Raw genomic sequence first — 24,117 nt, 5'->3', positions numbered from 1 at the left:
AACAGACTCTAGGGTTCAGTCTGTCTGGTTAAGATGAGGCAGGGTATGCGCGTTTAGGCCACTGATGTGATCTCAGAATCTGAACGATAATTTTTCCTGCATACTTCATTTAAATTCTCAAAAGCTAAACCATAAAATGACCATCTTTTCAAAGTCCACGGCACAGAAATGTGAGACCCAGCTCTCTCAATCGTCCACTGATAAATCGAGCAGGAACATAGGAAGCAGTGTAGACAGTTCATCACCTTCCCACACCCCATTCACTTAGATCGTGGCTGATCTGTCCCTCAGCTTTAATTTTTTAACTTTGCTTAGGGCTGTTTCAGTGCTAAGACAGAGGCAAAACCTGATAGGAGAGCTTAAAATGGATTTGTGTGAAAGATGGACAGATGGAGGAGCCGGTAACAAGCCTGAGAACTTTGGAGAGGAAAGGAAGGTAGGAGATGGGGCAGTAGTTTGCAAGGACAGAGGAGTCAAGCATGCAATTTTAAGGAGGTAAGTGATAGAATCAGAAATCATACAGCACAAGAGGACATTTGACCCACTGTGTGTATGCTAGGTCCTTCGCAGATCTGTCCAATAGGTCCCATTCCCCCTGCTCTTTCCCCATGGCCCAACAAATGAGAGTATTTATTCAATTCCTTTTTGTAAGTTACTGTTGAATCAGCTCCCTCATCCTTCCAGACAGTGCATCCCAGATCACAATTCACTGCATGAAAACGTTCTCATGTTGCGCGATGCTTTGCAAAGCACCTTAAATCTGTGTTCCCTGGTTATCAACCTCCTACCACTGGAAACTTTCTCCTTTTTTTGACTCTTTCAAAACCATTCATAACTATGAATGCGTCTATCAATTCTCCCCTTTAACCTTCTCTGCTTTAAGGAGAAGGACCCTGGCTTCTCTGGTCTCTCGATAGAACGGAAATTCCTCATAATTTAATAATTTTTCTTGTTCGTTCATGGGATGTGTGCGTCACTAGCAAGAGGAGCATTCCTAATTGCTGTTGAGAATCTGGTGTGTGCAGTCCCTGTGGCCTAGCACCCATAGTGCTGCTTTTTATGGACAGAACATAGTTGCAGCAAATTTTTCCCGTTATCAGATAGTTGCCAATGTTGTAGCAGAACAGGAACAGCTTGGCTTGACTTAAGGACACAGCTAGTTCTGGAGCACAAGTCTTTAAGATTACAGCTGGGATGTTATCAGGGCCCATCGCCTTTGCTGTATCCTATGCCTTCAGCTGTTTCTTGATATCACGTGGAGCGAATCAAATTGGCTGAAAACTGGTATCTAAAATGTTGAGAACCTCAGGCGGAGGCTGAGATGGATCAATCACTCGGGGCTTCTGGCAGAAGGTGGTTGTGTGTCATTTGCATTCACGTGCTGGGCTCCGCCATCAATGAGGATGGAAATGTTTGTGGAGCTTCCCCCTCCCATTAGTTGTTTTAATTGTGAACCATTATTCATGAGTGAATGATGGTTTGGAAGGGAGATGAGGGGAGTTGGCATAGGCACTAAGGAGGAAAGGGTAGTTGGGACTTGAGTGAGGGGCGGGGCCAAGGGCACAGGATGTGGGTCTCATGGATAAGATGACCTTGCAGATAATGCAAGAGAAGCTGGGAGCGAAATTACAGAGATGTGGGCTCAGGGCTAGGGGAATCTGAGGGCAAGTTTGGCTAGGTGGGCTAGAGGAATAGAAGGAAGGCAGAGCCAGCTGAGCAAATAGCACATCTCTCAGACACAGAATTTGTCTGGGCCCACTGAGGAGTTCCAGTGTTGGCCACGTTCCTCACTCATGCCCCAAGTTCCAGACAAAAAGAACAGGCCGACCTGGAAGGAACTTCTTAAAGGACTTTTGAGCATTAAGGATGCACATTTACAATTTTCCCCACAGAAGTGTTTAATGTGTTTATATCGGAACAGGTGATGGTTAGTCAGCCTATTGCATCATTCAGTTAGATCATGGTTGATCTGTATCGCAACTCCATTTACTCACATTGGTTCTGTAATCCTCAATAACCTTACATCACAAAATTCTATCGATCTCAGTTTGGAAATTCACAACTGACCCTCTCCCCCACCACCCCCAACCTCAACAATTTTTCTGTGGGAGAATGTTCTAGATTTCCACTACTCTTAAGTTAAGAAGTGCTTTCCTGGCATCATTCCCGTATGATCTAGCTCTAATTATAAGGTTGTGCAACTTTCTCACCAGAGGAAATAGCTTCTCTCTCTCTCAATCAAATTTGAAATGATAGAAATAACATTTCTATCTATTTACACTGACCTGAGTGATGGAGAAAATACAGCCAAAAACAAAATGCTACTGCGACTATTAGAAAATAGCAAAATTACAAAATAAGTATGATTATTATTGTTTCATAATTGGTAGCCATAAAAAAATAAAATTGAGGGAGTAAGTCACTGAGCAGTCCCCTTGTTACACTTTTACCAATTTTGATTCATTCTAAAGAACTCAAGGAGTTTGACAGGATATATAGTGAGACAGCGTGAGAGCAGCAGGGCAGATAAAAAAAACAGCGCAATAGGAGGGAGCAGATAAAACAGATAGTCCCCAAATGGGTGCGGGAGGCAGTGCAAGAGGAGCGGCAGGCAGCCTTGGTAAGATTTAAAAGGAGCAGGAGCTGAGAGTTAGAGCGGAGATTTAAAAAGAGCAAGAGCTGGACTTGGGGCGGAAAGCTGCGCGAGGACAGAGCGGGAGTCCAGAGATGACTTGGGGCTGAAAGCGGTGGGAGGACATGATGATTCAAAAAGTGACATGACGCAGGGGAGGCAGCAGACTGGTAAGTAGAGTCAGGCGAGTACTTCTACTTTTTCTACTAATTAAACTGCTGCAGTCCATTAGCTGAAACAAAATAAGGTGAGGGTTTTGGATTGTAGTGGGAGTGTTTAGAGTGGAATAAGTCCCCTAGCATAATTAGTATTCTTTAAAGGGAGTAACTAACGAGCTTAATCTAAAGGGAAGTCATGGCAGCAGAGCTTGCACCCGTGATATGCTCCTCCTGCGCTATGTGGGAAGTCATAGACATTTCCAGTGTCCCTGGCGACCACGTGTGCAAGAAGTGTGTCCAGCTGCAGCTACTGGCTAACCACATTTTGGAGCTGGAGCTGCAGGTGGATTCACTGTAGAGCATCTGTGATGCTGAGACTACCATGGACAGTACATTCAGTGGAGGTGGTCACATCGCAGATAGAGACTGAACAGGCAGAAAGGGGATGGGTGACCACCAGGCAGAGTAGAGGAAGGCAGGTAGTACAGGAGTCCCCTGTAGCCATCTCCCTCTCTAACAGATATACCATTTTGGTTACTGTTGGGGAAGACGACTTCTCAAAGGAAAGCAGGAGGAGCCAACCATAGCACCACGGGTGGCTCTGCTGCACAAGAGGAGAGGAAGAAGAGTGGCAGGGCTATAGTGATAGGGGATTCAATAGTATGGGGAACAGACAGATGATTCTGCGGCCGCAAAAGAGACTCCAGGATGGTATGTTGCCTCCCTGGTGCCGGGGTCAAGGATGTCTCAAAGAGGCTGCAGAGCATTCTGAAAGGGGAGGGTGAACAGCCAGCAGTCATGGTACATATTGGTACCAACAACATAGGTTAAAAAAAGGGGCGATGTCCTACAAGCTGAATATAGGGGGCTATGGCGTAAATTAAAAAGTAGGACCTCAAAAGGTAGCAATCTCAGGACTACTACCAGTGCCACATGCTAGCAAGAATAGAAATAACAGGATATATCAGATGAATACGTGGCTGAAGAAATGGTGTAGAGGGAAGGGATTCAAGTTCCTGGGACATTGGGATCAATGCTGGGAAAGGTGGGACCAGTACAAACAGGGTGGGTTGCATCTGGGCAGGACCAGGATCAATGTCCTCGGGGGGATGTTTGCTAGTGCGGTCGGGGAGGGTTTAAACTTGAATGGCAGGGGGATGGGAACCTGAGCAGTGAGACAGAGGAAGAGGAAACAAGGATAGAAACAAAAGATGGGAAAGTAAAAAGCAAAAGTAGAAGGCAGAAAAAACAAGGGCGCAAAACAAATGGGGTTCTAGTGCAAAATAAAGCTAAGATGACTAACAAGGTTAAAAAGGCAAGTCTAAAGGCATTGTCTCTTAATGCGCGAAGCATTCACAATAAGATAGATGAATTAACAGTGCAAATAGATATAAATGGTTATGATATAGTTGCAATTATGGAGACATGGCTACAGGGTGACCAAGGATGGGAACTGAACATCCAAGGGTATTCAATATTTAGGAAGGGCAGACAAATAGGGAAAGGAGGTGGGGTAGCATTGTTAGTAAAGGAGGAAATTAACACAATAGTGAGGAAGGATATTGGCTCAGAAAATCATGATGTAGAATCTGTTTGGGTGGAGATAAGAAACACCAAGGGGCAGAAAGCGTTGGAGGAGTTGTGTATAGACCCCCAAACAGTAATTGATGTGTAAGGGAAGGCATTGAGCATGCAATAAGGGTACAACTGTAATCATGGGTGACTTTAATCTATATATAGATTGGACAAATCAAACTAGCAATAATACTGTGGAGGATTTCCTGGAGTGTGTAGGTGATGATTTTTTAGGCCAATACGTTGAGGAGCCAACTAGAGAGCAGGCTATCCTAGACTGGGTATTGTGCAATGAGAAAGGGTTAATTAATAATCTTGTTGTGCAGGGTCCCTTGGGGAAGAACAACCATAAAATGATAGAATTGTTCATTAGGATGGAGTGTGAAGAAGTTGAATCCGAAACAATGGTCCTGAATCTAAATAAAGGGCACCACGAGGCTATGAGGCGTGAGTTGGCAATGATGGATTGGGGAACCTCACTAAAAGGGTTGACAGTGGATAGGCAATGGCTAATATTTAAGGAACATATGCATGAATTACAACAATTATTCATTCCTGTCTGGCGCAGAAGTAAAACAGGAAAGATAGCTCAACCATGGCTTACAAAAGAAATTAGGGATAGTATTAGATCCAAAGAGGAGACATATAAAATTGCAAGAAAAAGCAGCAAGCTTGAGAATTGGGAGCAGTTTAGAATTCAGCATAAGTAGACAAAAAGATTGATCAAGAAGTGGAAAATGGACTATGAGAGTAAACTTGCAAGGAACATAAAAACTGACTGTAAAAGCTTCTATAAATATGTGAAGAGAAAAAGATTAGAGAAGACAAATGTAGGTCCTGTACAGTCAGAAACAAGTGAAATTATAATGGGGAACAAAGATATGGCAGAAGGATTGAACACATATTTTGGTTCTGTCTTCACAGAAGAGAACACAAATAATTTCCCAAAAATGTTAGGGAACCAAGGGTCTAGTGAGAAGGAGGAATTGAAGAAAATAAGTATTAGTAAAAAAATGGTACTAGATAAATTAATAGGGTTAAAGGCTGAAAAATCCCCAGGGCCTGATAATCTACGCCCCAGAGTACTAAAGGAAGTGGCCCTGGAAATATTGGATGTATTGGTCATCTTCCAAAATTCTATAGATTATGGAGCAGTTCCTACAGAGAATTACAGACCAGTTAGCCTAACATCAGTGGTGGGGAAAATGCTAGAGTTTAATATAAAATACGTGGTAACAGAACACTTGGAAAGCATTAATGGGATTAGACAAAGTCAGCATGGGTTTATGATTGGGAAATTATGCTTAACTAATCTGCTGGAGTTTTTTGAAGATGTTAACTAGTAGAATAGATAAGGAAGAACCAATGGATGTGATGTACTTGGATTTCATGAAGGCTTTTGATAAGATCCCACATAAGAGGCTAGTGGGCAAAATTAAAGCACATGGGATTGGGGGTAATATACTGGCATGGATTGAGAATTGGTTGACAGACCGGAAACAGAGAGTGGGAATAAATGGGTCTTTTTCTAGGTGGCAGGCGACAACTAGCAGGGTACCACAGGGATCAGTGCTTGGGCCCCAGCTATTCACGATATATATAAATGACTTGGATGAAGGAGCCAAATAAAACATTTCCAAGTTTGCTGACAACACAAAACTGGGTGGGGTTGTGAGGAGGATGCAAGGAGGCTTCAGGACGATTTAGACAAGTTGTGTGTGTGGGCAAACACATGGCAGATGCAGTATAACGTGGATAAATGTGAAGCTATACGCTTCAGTGTGGAAAACAGAAAGGCAGAGTATTATTTAAATGGTGATATATTGGAAACTGTGGATGTACAAAGGGATCTGGGTGTCCTTGTACACCCGTCAGTGAAAGTAAATAGGCAGGTGCAGCAAGCAATTCGGAAGGCAAATGGTATGTTGGCCTTCATTGCAAGAGGATTTGAGTTCAGAAGTAGGGATGTCTTACTGTAGTTATACAGGGTCTTGGTGAGGCCACACCTGGAGTATTGCGTGCAGTTTCGGTCTCCCTGACTAAGAAAGGATATACTTGCCATAAAGGGAGTGCAGCGAAGGTTCACTAGGCTGATACTGGGGATGGCAGGACTGTCGTATGAAGAGAGTTTGGTTCAACTGGGCCTGAATTTGTTAGATTTAAGAAGAATGAGAGGGGATCTGATTGAAACGTATAAAATTCTAACAGGGCTAGACAGACTGGATGCAGGGAGGATGTTTCCCCTGGTTGGGGAACTTAGAACCAGGGTCCGCAGTCTCAGGATACGGGGCAGGTCATTTAGGATGAGATGAGGAAAAATTTCTTCACTAAGAGAGTGGTCAACCTGTGGAATTCTCTACCACAGAAGGCTGTGGAGGCCGGGTCACTGAGTATATTCAAGAAAGAAATTGATAACTTTTTGGATATTAGGGGCATCAAGGGGTATGGAGAGAAAACTGGAATATGGCATTGAGATAAAGGATCAGCCATGATCACACAGAATAGCAGAGCAGCTCGAAGGGCCGAATGGCCTACTCCTGCTCCTAATTTCTATGTTTCTATATAGAGATTTTTCCACTTGTGGAAGAGACCAAAATTAGAAGCCATTGATATGATAGTAATAAATCCAACAGGGAATTCAGGAGAAATTTCTTTACCCAGAGAGTAGTGAAAATCTGGAACTCACTACTGCAGAGGGTAGCTGAGGTGAATCGTATAGATAATGGCTTCCTTCTGCGTTGTAATTACTCAATGACTCCATTACCAACATAGACCTGTTGGGCCAAATGCTGTGCATTCTATGTAATTCTATGTAGTCAATCCAATGTTTGACTGCTAACTTAACAGAGAAGTGATTACTTCAGCCAATTATGATTTTTTTTTTCTTTACAAAATAAGTGCCTTTGGGGCAACTTTCGGGTGCAATGCCTTTGAAAGGTATAATGTAATGGGAACCATTTACATCCAAGGCTTAAATTATACAGGTGGATGCGTGGCTTTGAGGAGAAACAACTTCTTTGTGGCTGCCAAGTGTCAAAAGTATGTTGATACAAGCCATATTTGCATTAATAAACCACACATATTTCAGAACTTTCTTCTGCGCAGCACTTTGCATTTATATAGTGCCTGTAACATAGCAAACATCCCTCAAGGTGCTGGGATTTGGAATTCTAAGATCTGCACTTGACATGGTCACAGTTTGGCAATCCCAGGATTTCAGAATAGTAAGGATGACGCCTGACCAGCCATTAGGAACCATATATTGCTTGTGCTGTTCCATGTGATTCAAGGAAGAAATAGAGACAGAAAGGGGGCACAGAGGGAGAAATGCAGAAAATGAAGACGACAAGAGGAACCGCAGCTTAAAAAAAAAAGGGAGGGTGAAGAAGAGAGGGAAGAGAAAATGAGAGAGAGTGAGAGAGGGGAACTGGGAAAGCAAAGGTGGGAGAGGAAAGGGAAAAAACAGAGAAAAAGTAAGACGGGAGAGAAAAAGAGGGAAAGAAAACAAACGAAAGAAAGAGTAAGTGAGCAAGTGAAGTGGAGAGAAAAAAGGAGACAGAGTGAGAGCGATTGCAGGATAGATTGTGGAGACGTGTAGATGAAGGACTGACTGGGGTAATGTAAAACTGTCATCGACGAGTGAGCGGGTGGAATAGGAACCAGAGTTCAATGGATACCTGCTGATGAGGCTGAGCAGGGGCCAGGACCGAGTTATACACAAAACAGGCTTCAGAAGCAAATAAAAGAGCAGTTATGTGTTGCAGGTTTAAATGCTTGTCAGATTATAGTGGCTCGATATTGTGCAGAGCCGCAACACTTGTGCCTAGTAACGTATCAAAAAGCTTGTACGCACAAGGAAGGTGGCGAGATACAAATAGATGTCCAAGAGTAACGGCAGCTTGCAATTCTCATCCTTAGCTGGGATTCACAAGATTGAATTACAAAAGCCCAGATCACAATTAGTGTTTAGAATTGTTTAAACAATGAGCATTAATAAGTAATAAAAACAAAATATTCTGGAAATATTCAGCAGGTCTGGCAGCATCTGTGGAGAGAGAAACAGAGTTAACATTACAGGTCGAGAGTTCATAATTTCAGAAGGTTTCAGAGAAGAAGTTCCAAGGAGGAGCATGTTGCATCTGATTCAGAAGGTAGTGGGTTTTAGCCCCACTCCAGAGAATTAAGCAAATAATCCAGGCCGACACTCGCAGTGCAGTACTGAGGCAGTGCTGCACTGTCAGGGTGAGATATTAAGTCAAGGTCCCATCTACTCTCTCAGGTAGGTGGAAAAGATCCCATAGTCGCTATTTCGAAGAGGAGCGGGAACACTCCCTCCAGTGTTCTGGGCCAATATTTATCCATCACAACAATGATCTGGTCAATTATCCAATTGCTGTGTGTCTGATCATGCTGTGTACAAATTAGCTGCAAATTTTAAGATGATCAAAGGAGTTGATTGATAGAAAGAGAAATAGATAGATTTGGTGGGCAAATCCAGAAAAGGGGGAATAATCTTAAAATTAAAGCTAGTTCATTCAGGGCTGAAGCGCTTTTCCCACACAAAGGATAGTGAAAATCTGGAACTCACCTTCAAAAAGCTTTTGAGGCTGAAGGTCAATTGAAAATTTCCTAACTGAGATTTATGTTAGGCTAGGGTATTTGTTAGGCAAGGGTATTAAGACTTACAGAACCAAAGCAAGTCAAGATGCAAAACAGCCATGATCTAGTTAAATGGCGGAAGAGACTCTAAGGATCAAATGGCCTCCTCCTGTTCCTATGCTTCAGATGCCTTCAAAACAGAGCAATACTAATGAGAACTTTGTCGATGCACACACAAATCTAAACACCCAGCACATGGTTTACACTAACCCACAGGCAAAACCTTTGTTGAAGAGGGTGTTCAGCGTCACAATGCTACAGGTAACTTGGGGTCTTGGAGACAAAGTATGTAGCAATGCCCTGTCTGAAATAATGCACAGAAGCTTGCAAAAGCTAAGATGCTGTGCCTGATAGCAATAGACTGAATGACATAACACTAAAACTGGGTAAATCTGCTGTCCTGAGAGAAAAGGCTTATGTATTTCTATAACATCTTTCACCATCCCAAAATCTTCTTTTAACTGATGTTGGATTAGAGATAAATGTTGACTCTGGAGAGAACTCCCCCTGCTCTTTACGGAAATAGTGGATGTGGGATCTTTTACGTCCACTTTGTTTTAACGTCTTGTGTGAAGACAGCATATCCAACAATGCAGCAATCGTTCTGTAACCATCCCAGTCCCACTTCAGTTTGGTAAATTTTTCCATTAGAACAAGAGACAACAGAAAATAGTTAGCAGCACAAATTCTGCAGTGGAGTCCATTCCTAAGACTCTCTCTGTAACTCCCCCGTTCTCCTCTACGGTCTTGTACAATGAAAATTAACCTTTCTCACCAGAGATGGCTGCAGTGTTGGCACGGTCAACCTTTCAAATATTGTTCCAACTTAGTGTCACCTGATTAAAGTGGTGCTGTGTTAATCTGATGTTTTCCTCCAATGGAGTGATTTGGTACTTGGTTCCATCAAACTCTCTTTACTTCCTTATATTTCTGGTGAGGCAGTGGCATAGTGGTATTACCACTGGACTGGTATCCCAGAGACCCAGAATAATCCTCTGGGGACCCAGGTTCGAATCCCACCATGGCAGATAGTGCAACTTGGATCCAATAAAAAAATCTATTGTTGTGAAAACCCTCCTGCCATCCTTACCTGGTCTGGCCTACATGTGACTCCAGACCCACAGCAATGTGGTTGACTCTTAACTGTCTCTGAATAAGGGCAATTAGGGATGGGCAATAAATGCTGGCCTAGCCAGCGATGTCGAGATTCCATGATCGAATTAAAAAAAAGATAGTCACCAATAAACCCAATAAGGAAATAGGATAAAACTTAACTCAGTAGTTAGAATGTGGAACTTAAGGGAAATCGCAGATGTTTTCAAAAGGAAATTATATGAGTACATGAAAGATATACTGAAAGGCCAAAGTGGATAGATAGATCAGAAGACGACCCATATAAACATCAGCACAGACTGGTTGGGCTGAATGGCCAATTCTGAGCTGTACATTCTATGTAACAGACCCTTAGCCAAATGTCGCAAGGTGTTTCACATGAGCAAAATTAGATAAAGATCGACATTGAGCCACATAAGCGATATTAGTACAGGTGACCAAAAGCTTGATCAGAGATGTGGGTTTTAAGGATCAGCTTCAAGAGGAGGGGGGGTTTAGGGAGGAAAGTCCAAAGCTTCGGGCCAAGGAAGGTGAAGCCACGGCCACCAAAGGAGTTATTAAACTGGGGATGCTCAAGAGACCATAATTAAAAGAGCGCAGAAAGCTGAAGGTAGGGAACAGGAGAAGACTACAGAGATGGAGGGGAGCGAGGCCATGGAGAGAGTTCAAAATCGAGACATTGCTGGACTGGCTGTTAATATATTCTGTGGCTTCAGGGTATTATGGGAGTGATGAATGGAATAGGTTCCAGGGAAGCATTTTAGAGCAAAAAACAAAGCAAATAAAACTACAAGGTCAGCAAAGATCCTTGGGCCACAGTGGAGTGAAAAACATTGGTTCAGTGATTAAGATAACTAAACAATTTGGATTCACCAGATATTTAGCACTACACAAGCCAACAGGAACAAACAGACCTTTTTTTGAATGACTGAAGTCTTATGCAACTTGTGTGTAGATCAAGCTGACAGTGCTCTAGGGGCTTGAGCAGGTAATCTATGCTGACAATTCAATGCAGTGATGAGGGAGGGGGTCAGTGGCGAAATGTTAAACTAAGGCCCTCCCCCACCCCTCATTTGCTGGTTGTGGTTCTCTTGGCAATGCTATGAAGAGCAGTCCCAGTGCCCTGCCCGACACTGCTTCCACAATCAACAGCAGCAAGAACACCAAGTGATCATTCGTCTTGTTTGTGGGGACTTGCTGTGTACAAATGTGGCTGCCCTCTTTATTAACCCGCTTAACATAACAACAGAAGCTGTGCAATGAAACTTGATCGGCATAAAGCACTTTGTAGCATTTCTATACAGAACAGAAAGGGGTCATTCGGCCCATCGTGCCTGTGCTGGCTCTTTGAAAGAGCTATCCAATTAGTCCCATCTTCCCTGCTCTGTCCCCATAGCCCTACAATTTTTCCTTTTCAAGAATTTATCCAATTCTCTTTTGAAAGTTACCATTGTATCTACTGCAGGCAATTAATTTCAGGTTCATTTCACTCACTGAGCAAAAGAAAAAAATTCTCATCCTCCCCAACCCTCTTGTTCATTTTCCAATTATCTGAAATCTGCGTTCTCTGGTTACCCACTCCCCTACCATTGGAAACAATTTGTCCCTATTTATTTTATCAAAGCCTAGAAGTAGGCTCGTCTGAAATAACCTTAACTGATTAGCACAACACTGCATCAATAAGCTGCCTTTCCATTTGGAAAAAAACATTATCTTTACAGGAATTAACAGCACTGAATAAATTTCACAAACCGAATATTATTCCTGAACTAAAAATGGTCAGATGGCCTACTCTTTAAACATTTCTTGTAATATTGTCAAGCTACTTAACCCAGTCACCCTTCCCCTCAACTGTCTCTCTCTTCCCTGGCCTAGTATTATCCTCCACAGCAGCTGCAAGACTTGCTTCAAGAGCACAATATTTGTTTTTTAAAATGCAATTCACTCAGAATGACAGCTGCACAGTGGCAAACTGCTGTTATTAGGTCTTGCAAAGGGATGCAGAACACCATGTGCAAAAAAAAAAATTCTCCTGGTTTCCATTACTTCATCCGAGAGCTATGTAGGGAGTCATTTGGGGTTAGGTTGGGTTGAGTTGGTGAGGGTGGGGGGAGAAGAGGGAGGGGAAAGAAGAGATATGAGAGATAGAGAGAGAGAGAGAGGCGCAGACAGAAGCACAGCTGGTAGCAGCCATGAAACCGTCTGTTCCCAATATCATCTCCCTTTGCTACACTCCCGGTGACTCACCATACATTTTGCCTTCATCTGAGAGAATGATTTTCCTCCTCCCACACGGTGGGTAGATGGCCAGGGCCTCCTGGAAGCTCTGCTCTATGTCAGGGCTCCAGACACCTTCTGCATCATTGTCCATCGGCTTATCAGCAGAATCTGTCATCCTCTCCAGGTTTTCGGCAGGGCTTTCGCTGCCGCTCCAGTTGTTGGAATCTATGGCGCTAGTGGATTTCTCCAAGCCTTAAGCCTGGAGCCCAACCAGAAGAAAATCTAGAGAAACAAAAACAATTATTTTGTTTTTTTTTGCAAAGTAAAGCAAGTGCATTTCCCTTCAAGTTGACCTGTTCACTGTAAATATGTACACATTGCCAAGCTTAACTAAGCAACCTCTTCAGTTTTACTTAGGAAGAGTTTCTACATGAAATTTACAGCACAAAAACAGGCCATTCATCCTAACTGGTGTATGCCAGTGTTTGTGCTCCATACAAGCCTCTGCACCTCACCCTGTCAGCATATCCTTCTATTCCTTTCTCCCTTGTGTGTTTGGATCATCCAACTTCCCTTAAGATGTATCTATGTTATCCATCTCAACCACTCCCTATGATAGCGAGTTCCACATTCCCACCACTTTCTGGGTAAAGACATTTCTCCTGAATTCCCTATTGGATTTATTAGTGTCTATCTTATATTGATAGTCCCTAATTCTGTTCTTCCCCAACAAGTGGAAATATCTGCTCTATGTCTGCCCTATTGAACTCTTTCATAAGCTTAAAGACCTCATCAGGCCACCCCCTCAGTCCTTTTTCAAGAGAAAAGAGCCACAGCTTCTTCAGTCTGGTATCATTCCAGTAAATCTATTTTGCATTTCTCCAGTGCCTCTCTATTCTTTTTATAACATGCAAGGCCAAAACTGTACACAGTCATCCAAGTTTGGTCCAATCAAGGCCTATACAAGTTTAATGTAACTTCTTTGTTTTCAATTCTACCCCTCTAGAAATGAAATCCAGTGTTTTGTTTGTTTTTTCATTGGTCTTATTAACCTGTGTTGTCACTTCTGGTGATTTGTGTGCCTGTATCCCAAGATTCCTCTGCTCCTCTACCCCATTTAGACACTTAAATCAAGGGCATGGAGTTGCAGAAGAGATTCATTAAAATGACTGAGACCTCTTGTGCCAGACATCGTAAGAGACTAGAGCACCTGGGGTTCAGCATCATGCAGCACAGGAGGAGGTCATTCAGCCCATCCTGCCTATGCAGGCTCTTTGAAAGAGCTATCCAGTGGCTCCCATTCTCCTGCACTTTCCCCATAGTCCCCACAAGGCTTTCCTCTTTGAATATTTATTCAACTCTCATTTAAAAGTTACTACTCAATCTGCTTCCACCACCCTTCCAGGCAGTGCATTTCAGGTCATCATAAGCTACGGTGCAAAAAAAAATTCTCGCATCTCTCCCTATGGTTCTTTTGCCAATTATCTTAAAGCTGCATTCATTGGTTACTGACCCTCTTGCCAGCAAAACAGCAAAGGTTAAGATGACATTAGACAGAAGTGCAAGGGGTTTTAGTTGGGTAAATAGGGAGAAATTATTTGCATTGGTCAGTGAGTCAGCATTGGAGAGTGTAACTTTAAAATGCCCACCAAAACATGGAAAGGCGATGTTGTGAAAATTATCTTCTCACCAATCATTAGGGCACAGTCCTCTGGAAGTTATCTTATGAGGTGTATGCTGATCTGCTGAATTCCTTTGAGAGAGAACTGGGGCTGTTTCCAACTGAGATGGAGATCACTTCGTACAAGTAGCATGACATTAATCAAGGCCAGAATTATTTCCCTGACTAGTTACGATTGCCTAAGGGAGTCACAGTAGTTTTCTTTGCCTAGGTTTTTAAAATTGTGTAGTCTCGGGTGGGCTGGGGAGTATCTGTATTGTGGTGCACAAGCTATCAAAATTGTAAGGAACAAGGTGGTGGAACCAGGCAGCCTTACTCATATCAATTATTACACATTTGCATGGAATAATCAGACAGAAACAAAAGGGGGAGCAGAATTTGCACTTTTTTGTTTATAAAAAAGGAAACAGATTATGGTAAAGTGGAGTACCATGTACCTTTAAGAGAATGCAAGTGGACTAACCATGTGACAGTGCTGGCCAATCACTATACAGCACAGGCTACTGGTTAACTGTAAGTCTAGAGCTGGAGGTGGTTGTGAGAGCACGCAAGGATTTAGTGCTCTGCCTTCTGTTGCAATAAACAATCAGTTTGTTCTTATGTCGGTCTCCCTCCATTATTAATAGCGAGCGTCAACTAACAAGTTTATATAAAGGCTTGCAATTCAAGTTTACTTGACTAGTGAACTCAGTCTCAAGACATAAAACAGATAAATATTTGCCAAAGTGAAAATTAAAAGTGTGCAGGGAAGGGATCAGCTGTTTTATCAAATTATCTTCACCACCACAAAGTCAGGATAGGTATCAATCTGGCTCAGATGCTGGCACCGGAACTGATAACAACCCAGGCTGCCATGACAGTATAACATTAAACAGGCACAGCATTGTTGGAGCTGTGGTCATTTGGATGGGATGATAAATCGAGCTCCCATCTGCCCCTTCAACTTGATGCTAGTTTGTTGAAGAACATGGAACTCTGTTACAATCCTGGCAACTCCTTCTCTTAACAACATGAGATTAAGTCGACAGATTAATGGCCAATTTTACTGATATCAGCTTTTTATTCCATCTTATTTCGTCAATCATCTCATTTGCTTTTTTTGTGGGATTGTGCTATGCAGTGTGAACAAACTTTAAAAAAGTAATACATTCGTCATGAATCACTGACACATCTTGATGACATGACAGAGCATGTTTTTAGTACCTCCAGAATTGACTACTGCAATGCATTCCTGACAAGCCTCCCATCTTCCACCTTCCATAAACTTGAGGTCATCCAAAGCTCTGCTGCCTCCATCCTAGTTTGCACCAAGTCCCATTCAGCTGTCATTACTGTGCTCGCTGACTTACATTGGTTCCCAAACTGGCATGCTTCGATTTTAAAATTCTCATCCTTGTTTACAAATCCCTCCATGGCCTCATCCCTCCCATCTCCATAACCTCCCACAAACCCTCCGAGACCATGCACTCCTCCAATTCTGGCCCCTTATGCATCCCTGATTTTAATGGCTCTACCATTGGCGGCCATGCCTTCAGCTGCCAAGACTCTTAAGCTCTGGAATTCCCTCCCTAAACCTCTGTCTCTCCACCTCTCCATTCTTGTTTAAGGGGTTCTGTAAAAACTACCTCTTTGACCAAGCCAGTAACTCCTTACATGGCTCAGTGTCAAATGTTCATGCTCCTGTGGAAGGTTTAGTGCATTGAAGGTGCAAGTTGTTGTTACTTCAGGTATAACACTATTGAAGCTGACAGCAGACAGAGTTGGCTGGGTCGCATTGCAGTAACAGTGTGGGTATGCTACCTTTTAGTTTGGTTTAAATTAAAAAAGACAGCTATACACTATTCTTTGTGAGATGTGGCCCTGTGCTAATATCACATTACGTTCAAGATTCACCACATATTAATTCTGGATAACTTATTTAAAGATCATATGTACAATCCAGCAAGAGTATAGAATTACAGGACTTAATAAATATTAAGTGAGGTCAACTACAGCGAACTCCAGTCGATGTAATCTGCTTACATCTTAAAATCATAGAATCTTGCAGCACAGGGGAGCATTCAGCCCATTGTGCCTGTGCTGGCTCTTTGAAACAGCTGTTCAACTTACTCGCAGCTTTATCCCCCTCCAGCTCAGCAAATTAGTCCTCTTCAAGTACATGCCCATTTGCCTTTTGAAAGTTCTACGAAATCTGCTTCCTCCACTATTTCAGGTTGTGCATTCCAGATCTTAACAACACAAAAAAATTTTTTCCTCATTTTCCCTCTATTTTTTGCCACTTATTTTATATCTATGATTTCTAATTGCCAATCCACTTGCCAAAGGAAAGTCTTTCCCATACTTGCTTCAACAAGACCTTTCCTTTTTCATTAACTTTATTGTATCCATTATATTGTTAATTTCTTCAGATACCACATTTTCAAATCAAGTTTCTTTTCTACGCCCTCCCCCTCAACACTCCAATTAGTTGTGTCTGATAACACCCACAACATAATAGAAAGACTTGCACCTTTCACTAGCTCAGGGCGTCCCAAAGCACTTTACAGCCAATGAAGTAATTTTGAACTGTAGGAAATTCAGCAGACAATTTCTAAGGTCCTACACACAGCAACGTGATAATGACCAGATAATATATTCCCTCTTCATACTGGTTGAAAGATAGATTTTGGCTCGACAGCAGCGTTCTGTTAGTGGAAAATACCACTCGTGTTGCTACCCCAATCAGGTCATTGCTCGCTGTGTTTTACGCATACTTGCGAATGGGCCTAAGACAGCCACTTTCAGACCTGAAAAGTGCCCAGTCTACCTCAAATTACCCTGGAAGGGCAAGGTATCTCAAAAATCTGAGCAACACATGAAGCTAGCTAGTCATTTCATGCTGCTGCTATGCAGTGGCAATACAAGTTGTATTTTCCACTAACAGGAAGTCATGCCAAAAAGACTTTCTGTCTACCACACAAATGAGTAATTTGGTATATGCATTTCAGTGCTGGTGCAATGCCAGGTACATAGGCCGTACGTGCCAAAGACTGGCGGATCGTATCAAACAGCACATCCCTTCCGCTGCTCACAACAGGCAGAGTACTGATCATACTCAACCAGCCCGTGCTTACAAAACTCAGAACAATGTCTAATATTAGATGTGATTCCGTGATTGGACAGCACTTGCTGAACATTCCAGAGTGTGCTATTAATTACACTAACAACCTGTTTAAGGTATCAGTTACGCTTGCTAGATGCTACATACATTCATATGAAGGGGCCTGTCCTTTGCAGGCAAAAAGAACATGTCCAAGTACAGCACCTTTTCTGAATTAAACAAAAGCATTGGGGACAATAGTTCCCTAGTGCATTCTCCATGGTAACACCTCAACCAGAGTCAACTTGCCAACCAATCAGCACCCTTTTCTCATACAGTATAAATTGCTTCTCTCTTTGAAATTTGGTGTTCGTCTGTCCTGATGAGTGCAAGACGAAAAGCTTCGACAGCATGTCTCTTTTTTCAGCAATACTCAAGTCTGTACTATCAAGTGACTATTATCCTGTGTGTTAAGTCAACGAGAAACATCAGAAGTAAACCGATTAAATTCACTACACACCCATAGTCAGGTTTTATTGCAAATAAACTTTTGATAAAGTCCCACATAAGAGGCCAGTGCGCAAAATTGAAGCAAAAGGGATTGGGGGTAATATACTGGTGTGGATTGAGAATTGGTTAACAAGACAGGAAACAGAGGGTAGGAATATATGGGTCTTTTTCGGAGTGGCAGGCGGTGACTAGTAGGATACTGCAGGAATCAGTGCTTGGTCCCCAGCTATTCTCAATGGTTTAGATGAGGGAACTAACTGTAATACTTCCAAGTTTCCTGACGACACAAAACTTGGTGGGAATGTGAGTGGTGAGGAGGATGTAAAGAGGCTTCAAGGTGATTTAGACAAGTTGAATGAGTGGGCAAATACATGGCAGATGCAATGTAACATGGGCAAGTGTGAAGTTATCCACTTCAGTAGGAAAAACAGAATGGCAGAGTGTTATTTAAATGATGAAAGAGTGGGAAATGTCGATGTACAAAGGGACCTGGGTGTCCTTGTACACCAGTTACTGAAAGCAAGCATGCAGGTGCAGCAAGCAGTTAAGGCGACAAATGGTATGTGGCCTTCATTGCGATAGGATTTGAGTACAGGAGCAAGGATGTCTTACTGCAGTGCAGCTGTGCAGAGCCTTAATGAGGCCACACCTCGAGTAGTGTGTGCAGTTTTTGTCTCCTTACTTAAGAAAGGATTTACTTGTCGTAGAGGGAGTGCAGCGAAGATTCACCAGACTGATTCCTCAGATGGCAGGATTGTCGTATGAGGAGAGATTGGGTTGACTAGGCCTATATTCACTGGAGTTTAGAAAAATGAGAGGGATCTCATGGAAACATCTAAAATTCTGACAGGGTTGGACAGACTGGATGCAAAGATGATGTTTCCTCTGGCTGGGGTGTCTAGAACAAGGGGTCACAATCTCAGGATATGAGGTAGGCCAATTTAGGACTGAGATGAGCAGCAATTTCTTCACTCAGAGGGTGCTGAACCTGTGATATTCTGTACCACAGAAGGCTGCAGAGGTCATCACTGAATATATTTAAGAAGGAAATAGATAGATTTCTAGACACTAAAGGAGTCAAGGGGTATAAGGAGAGAGCGGGAGTATGGCATTGAGATAGTGGATCAGCCATTATCATATTGAATGGTGGAACAGGCTCAAAGGGCTGAATGTCCTACTCCTGTTCCTATTTTCTGGTTTCTATGTTTCTAAACTGAATTACACACTCATCACAGAATCACACAGTGCAGAAGGGGCCTTTCGGCCCATCGAATCTGCACCGACACGTGAGAAACACCTGACCTACCTACCTAATCCCATTTATGAACACTTGGCCCATAGCCTTAAATGTTATGTCGTACCAAGTGCTCATCCAGGTACTTTTTAAAGGATGTGAGGCAACCTGCCTCCACCACCCTCCCAGGCAGTGCATTCCAGACTGTCACCACCCTCTGGGTAAAATCTTTTCCTCACATCCCCCCTAAACCTCCTGCCCCTCACCTTGAATTTATGTCCCCTCATGACTGGCCCTTCAAGTAAGGGGAACAGCTGCTCCCTATCCACCCTGTCCATGCCCCTCAATCTTGTACACCTCGATCAGGTCGCCCCCACCGACCCCAGTCTTCTCTGCTCCAACGAAAACAACCCAAATCTATCCAACCTCTCTTCATAACTTAAGTGTTTCATCCCAGGCAACATCCTGTTGAATCTCCTCTGCACCCCCTCCAATGCATTCACATCCTTCCTATAATATGGCAACCAGAACTGCACACAGTACTCCAGCTGTGGCCTCACCAAGGTTCTATAAAACTCCAACATGACCTCCCTACTTTTGTAATCTATGCCTCGATTGATAAGGGCAAGTGTCCCATATGCCTTTTTCACCATCCCACTAACATGCCCCTCCGCCTTCAGAGATCTATGGACACACACGCCAAAGTCTCTTTGTTCCTCAGAACTTCCTAGTGTCATGCCGTTCATTGAATGCTTCCTTGTCAAATTACTCCTTCCAAAGTGTATCACCTCTCACTTTTCAGGGTTAAATTCCATCTGCCACTTATCTGCCCATTTGACCATCCCATCTATATCTTCCTGTAGCCCAAGACATTCAACCTCACTATTAACCACCCGGTCAATCTTTGTGTCATCCACAGACTTACTAATCCTACCCCCCACATAAGTCATCTATGTCGTTTATATAAATGACAAATAATAGGGGGCCCAGCATAGATCCCTGTGGTACATCACTGGACATTGGCTTCCAGTCACTAAAGCATCCTTCTGTCATCACCCTCTGTCTCCTACAACTAAGCCAATTTTGAATCCACCTTATCAAATTACCCTGTATCCCACGTGCATTTGCCTTCTTTATGTCTCCCATGTAGGACCTTGTCAAAGGCTTTGCTGAAATCCATATAAACTACATCAACTGCACTACCCTCATCTACACACCTGGTCACCTCCTCAAAAAATTCAATCAAATTCGTTAGGCATGACCTCCCTCTGACAAAGCCATGCTGACTATCCCTGATCAAATCTTGCCTCTCCAAGTGGAGATAGGTTCTCTCCTTCAGAATTTTCTCCAATAGTTTTCCTACCACTGATGTGAGATTCACTGGCCTGTAGTTCCCTGGCTTATCTCTACAACCCTTCTTAAATAGCGGAACCACATTAGCTGTTCTCCAGTCCTTTAGCACCTCCCCTATGGCCAGAGAGGAATTAAAAATTTGGGTCAGAGCCCTGCAATCTCCTCCCTTGCCTCCCTCAGCAGTCTGGGACACAAATCATCCAGACCTGGAGATTTGTCCACTTTTAAGCTTGCCTCCAATACCTTGTCACTCCCTATATCAATTTGCTTAAGAACCTCGCAGTCTCTCTCCCCGAGTTCGATACCTTCATCCTCATTCTCTTGGGTGAAGATGGATGTGAAGTATTCATTCAACACTCTAGCGATGTCCTCTGGCTCCACTCAGATTTCCCCCTGGGTCCCTTATGGGCCCTACTCTTTCCCTGGTTATCCTCTTCCCATCGATATACTTATAGAATATCTTAGGATTTTCCCTACTTTTACCAGCCAGAGCTTTCTCATATCCCCTCTTTGCTCTCCTGATTGTTTTCTTAAGCTCCACCCTGCACTTTCCAGCTCTCCATGATTCTCCCTTTCACCTCCTTAATCAGTACGTTTTATGGCCTCGCTCCCTCCCAGTCTCTGTAACCAGAGCCCTATTTTTCCTCTCTCTCTCCCTCTCTCTATCCAATCTTTCTTACCCTCTTTCCATTTCACTTCCTTCGCCTGATTTGACATTCAATTCATCATTCCAGCTTGCACTTTGATTCTGGCTCCTTGTTGTTTATTTCAATATACTTCACTCTGATTGGTTAACAAGGCATATAGGCTGAAATTTAATGGAGCTTGCTGGGGCTGGCAATGATGGCGGGGAGGTCGGGAGTGTCCGCAACTGATTCCTAGCAGCAGGAACATTGTTTATTGAAGGGTGGGAAAGGTTCGACACATGAATTCAGCACGCTGCTGGCAAAATGTCAATTAGAATTTTATTGGTCAGCAGTTCTTGGGGGGAATTCTGCCCAACTGGTGCCTTGATTGAGTGAGAGGCCTGACACTTTCCAGGTAAGTGCCTGTTTGAACTTAAATAGCGTTGGGCCTCCCAGAGAGAAGTGACTGTGGACTCCTGCCAGTTTTCCAAGCAGTGGGAGAGCGCCCATCACACAAACTAAATTTCGCCTAAGGGTTACCTAGTTAATAAGGTCATACAACTGAGGCCATTGCACTGTATCCGTCTCCCACTTACAGCAAATTCTGGCACATTATCCGTGAAATGAGACTAGGAGTTTAATGGGGGGACTGGGCACTTTGAAAGAACCTGCGTTCTTTGGCTGGTTAGAGTAAGGCCGGCTAATGAAACTCAAGGTAGCTTTATGTCAGTAAAGGTTTAAATCAACCACATTCATAGATTTTAAAACATTTTTTTTAAAACGGATGTGAGAATTGCTGACCAGGATTTATTGCCCATCCCTAAGTACGCTTGAGAAGGTGATGATGAGCTGTCATATTGAATACAACAGTGTGGTTTGCTGGGCCATTTCAATGGTAGTTAAGAGTCAAACACGTTGCTGTGGGTCCAAAGTCTTACATCATCCAGACCAGGTAAGGACAGCAGGTTTCCTTCCCCAATGGATATTAGTGAACTGGATTTTGTACGTGGTGGCATTCCCATGCACCTGTTGCCCTTATCCTTCCAGGTGGTAGAGGTCAGGGTTTGAATGATGCTGAAGGAAGCTTGCCAAATTGCTGCAGTACATCTTATATGTAGTGAACACTGCTTGTCAGCAGTGGAGGGAGTGAATGTTGAAGGTGGTGGATGGGCTGCCAATCAAGCGGGCTACTTTGTCCTGGATGGTGTCGAGCTTCTCGAGTGTTGTTGGAGCTACACTCATCCAGGCATGTGGAGGGTATTCCATCACACACCTGACTTGTGCCTTGTAGATGATGTAAAGGCTTTGGGGAGTCAGGAGGAGAGTTACACACCACAGACTTCCCTGCCTCCAACCAGCTCTTGTAACCACAGCATAGTGGTTACAATATGGCTTGTCAAATTAAATTTCTCAATGGTAACCCCCCCCCCCCCCCCCAAGGACGTTGATGGTGGGGTGGTTCAACAAAGGTAATGCCATTGAATGCCATAGGGTGATGGTAAGATTCTCTTCTATTGTAGGTAGTCATTGTCTGGCACTTGGTGTACCGCGAATGTTACTTACCACTTATCAGCCCAAACTTTAATGTTTTTCAGGTCTTGCTGCATGCAGGTGTGGACTGATTCAATATATGAGGAGGCCTAAATGATGATAAACTCTGTGCAATAATCAGAGAACATCCGGACTTTTCACCTTATGATTGGGTGAAGGCCAATGATGAAGCAGTTGAAGGTGGTTGGATTTTCGACACTACCCTGAGGAACTGCAGTGTCCTGGGACTGAGATGATTGACTTCCAACAATCACAGCCATCTTCCTTTGTGCTAGGTATGACTCCAACCAGTGGACAGTTTCCCCCGATTCATATTTACTTCAATTTTGCTAACATGCCTTGGTGCCACACTGGGTTAAATGCAGCCTTGATGGCAAGTCAAGGGCAGTCACTCTCACCTCTTGAGTTCAGCTCATTTGTCCATGTCTAGGTAATTTTTCACATTATCAGGTAGATGGGGGTGTTGTAGCTGTACTGGAACAGCGTGGCAAGGAGCATGGCTAGCTCTGGAGCACAAGTATTTAGTACCACTGTGGGGGATGTTGTCAGGGCCATAGCCTTTGCTGTATCCAGTGTCTTCAGCCATTTCTTGATGTCATGTGGAATAAATCAAATTAGCTGAAGACTTTTACAGTATGCTAAGTTTCATGGTCATGAATACTGAGACTATATTTTTATTCCAGCTTTATTTAATTAATTAAATGTAAATTCCCCAGCTGCCATGATGGGATTTGAACTTGTGTCTCTGGATCGTTAGTGCAGCCCTAAGATTACTGGTCCAATAATATAATCAATATACTACCCCTAATCCAAGTGATTTGCCAAAATGGAAATAGAAATATATTAAAAATATAATGAGATTGTACATAGAATCCTCAGGTTGATCTGGGTAATTTGGGTAGCACCTTCTACAAGTTCACCAACAGTGCAAGTCCAAAATGTGGGGCCTTCATAGGCCCAGAATTCATCCCCAGCCATCTGTTATTTTGTGACATTATGACCAGGGCTTTCCCCCTCCCCCGAGTACTTTGTTCCTTGTGGAACAGCTGCACTGCACTTGCAAGGTGAATGTGTGGGTGAGGGTATGGTCAGCGTTGAAAGTCCTAAGAGCTTAGAATTGCTGGGTGAGGTGCGTAATGAATGCCAAGAGAAATTCCAGAATCTAATGTACGTTTTCAAAACAATTCGGATTTCAGAAAACACAACTGAAATAGTTAAGCATGCAGCATACAATTCAACAGAATTCGCCCGAAAAAAAATCTATTGGTTTTATTCCCGACTTCACTTTCCTCTCTTCCCCTGCAGAAAATTCTCTTCATGCATCATAAATGCATCATAAGCTGCAAATCACAGGCAGCAGCTTGTTAAAGAAAGCTGGGAGCATAGGATTGTTCTAGAATGTCTGGGCTGTAAATGACAGGCGGTGGGGTGGGGCTGGGAGAGGCTGGGGGCAGGGAGGGCAAGAAAGCCAGAGGAAAGCTCTAAAAGTAAGAGAGCTGAATACTAATGAGTGCCCTTCAGTGAATTCCTCCCTTTTTTTTTGTAACTTGAATGCTGACAGTGCACTTGACTTGCAAGCCTTCCATTCCAGCCACTATAATGCTCCCTCAATCCTGCACCACAGCAAAAAGAGCTGAAAACAACAGTAATCACTTTCAGCACAGAGGCGAATATAATGCAGCCATTTATCTCTAAACTGCACCCTGATGTTAATAATAAGAAAAAT

At 43.2% G+C, this 24,117-nt stretch overlaps 1 protein-coding gene across 4 annotated transcripts in view; it reads right to left on the bottom strand.

The window, feature by feature from the left end:
* The window catches only part of tead1a (TEA domain family member 1a), a 243,881-nt gene that overhangs the window by 151,273 nt on the left and 68,491 nt on the right, over positions 1 to 24,117 (bottom strand). For all 4 annotated transcript variants that reach the window (XM_078549374.1, XM_078549375.1, XM_078549377.1 and 1 more), the window contains exon 3: positions 12,385 to 12,639. In XM_078549374.1, the coding sequence (XP_078405500.1) occupies positions 12,385 to 12,532 (148 nt within the window). In that variant the 5' untranslated portion in view covers positions 12,533 to 12,639. The remainder of the gene's footprint in view (positions 1 to 12,384; positions 12,640 to 24,117) is intronic.

The sequence above is a fragment of the Cetorhinus maximus genome, chromosome 9, assembly GCF_964194155.1.
Source record: "Cetorhinus maximus chromosome 9, sCetMax3.hap1.1, whole genome shotgun sequence".
Taxonomy (NCBI): domain Eukaryota; kingdom Metazoa; phylum Chordata; class Chondrichthyes; order Lamniformes; family Cetorhinidae; genus Cetorhinus; species Cetorhinus maximus.
Note: the sequence above shows the minus strand (reverse complement) of the source record. Positions and strands in the feature narration are given on the sequence as shown.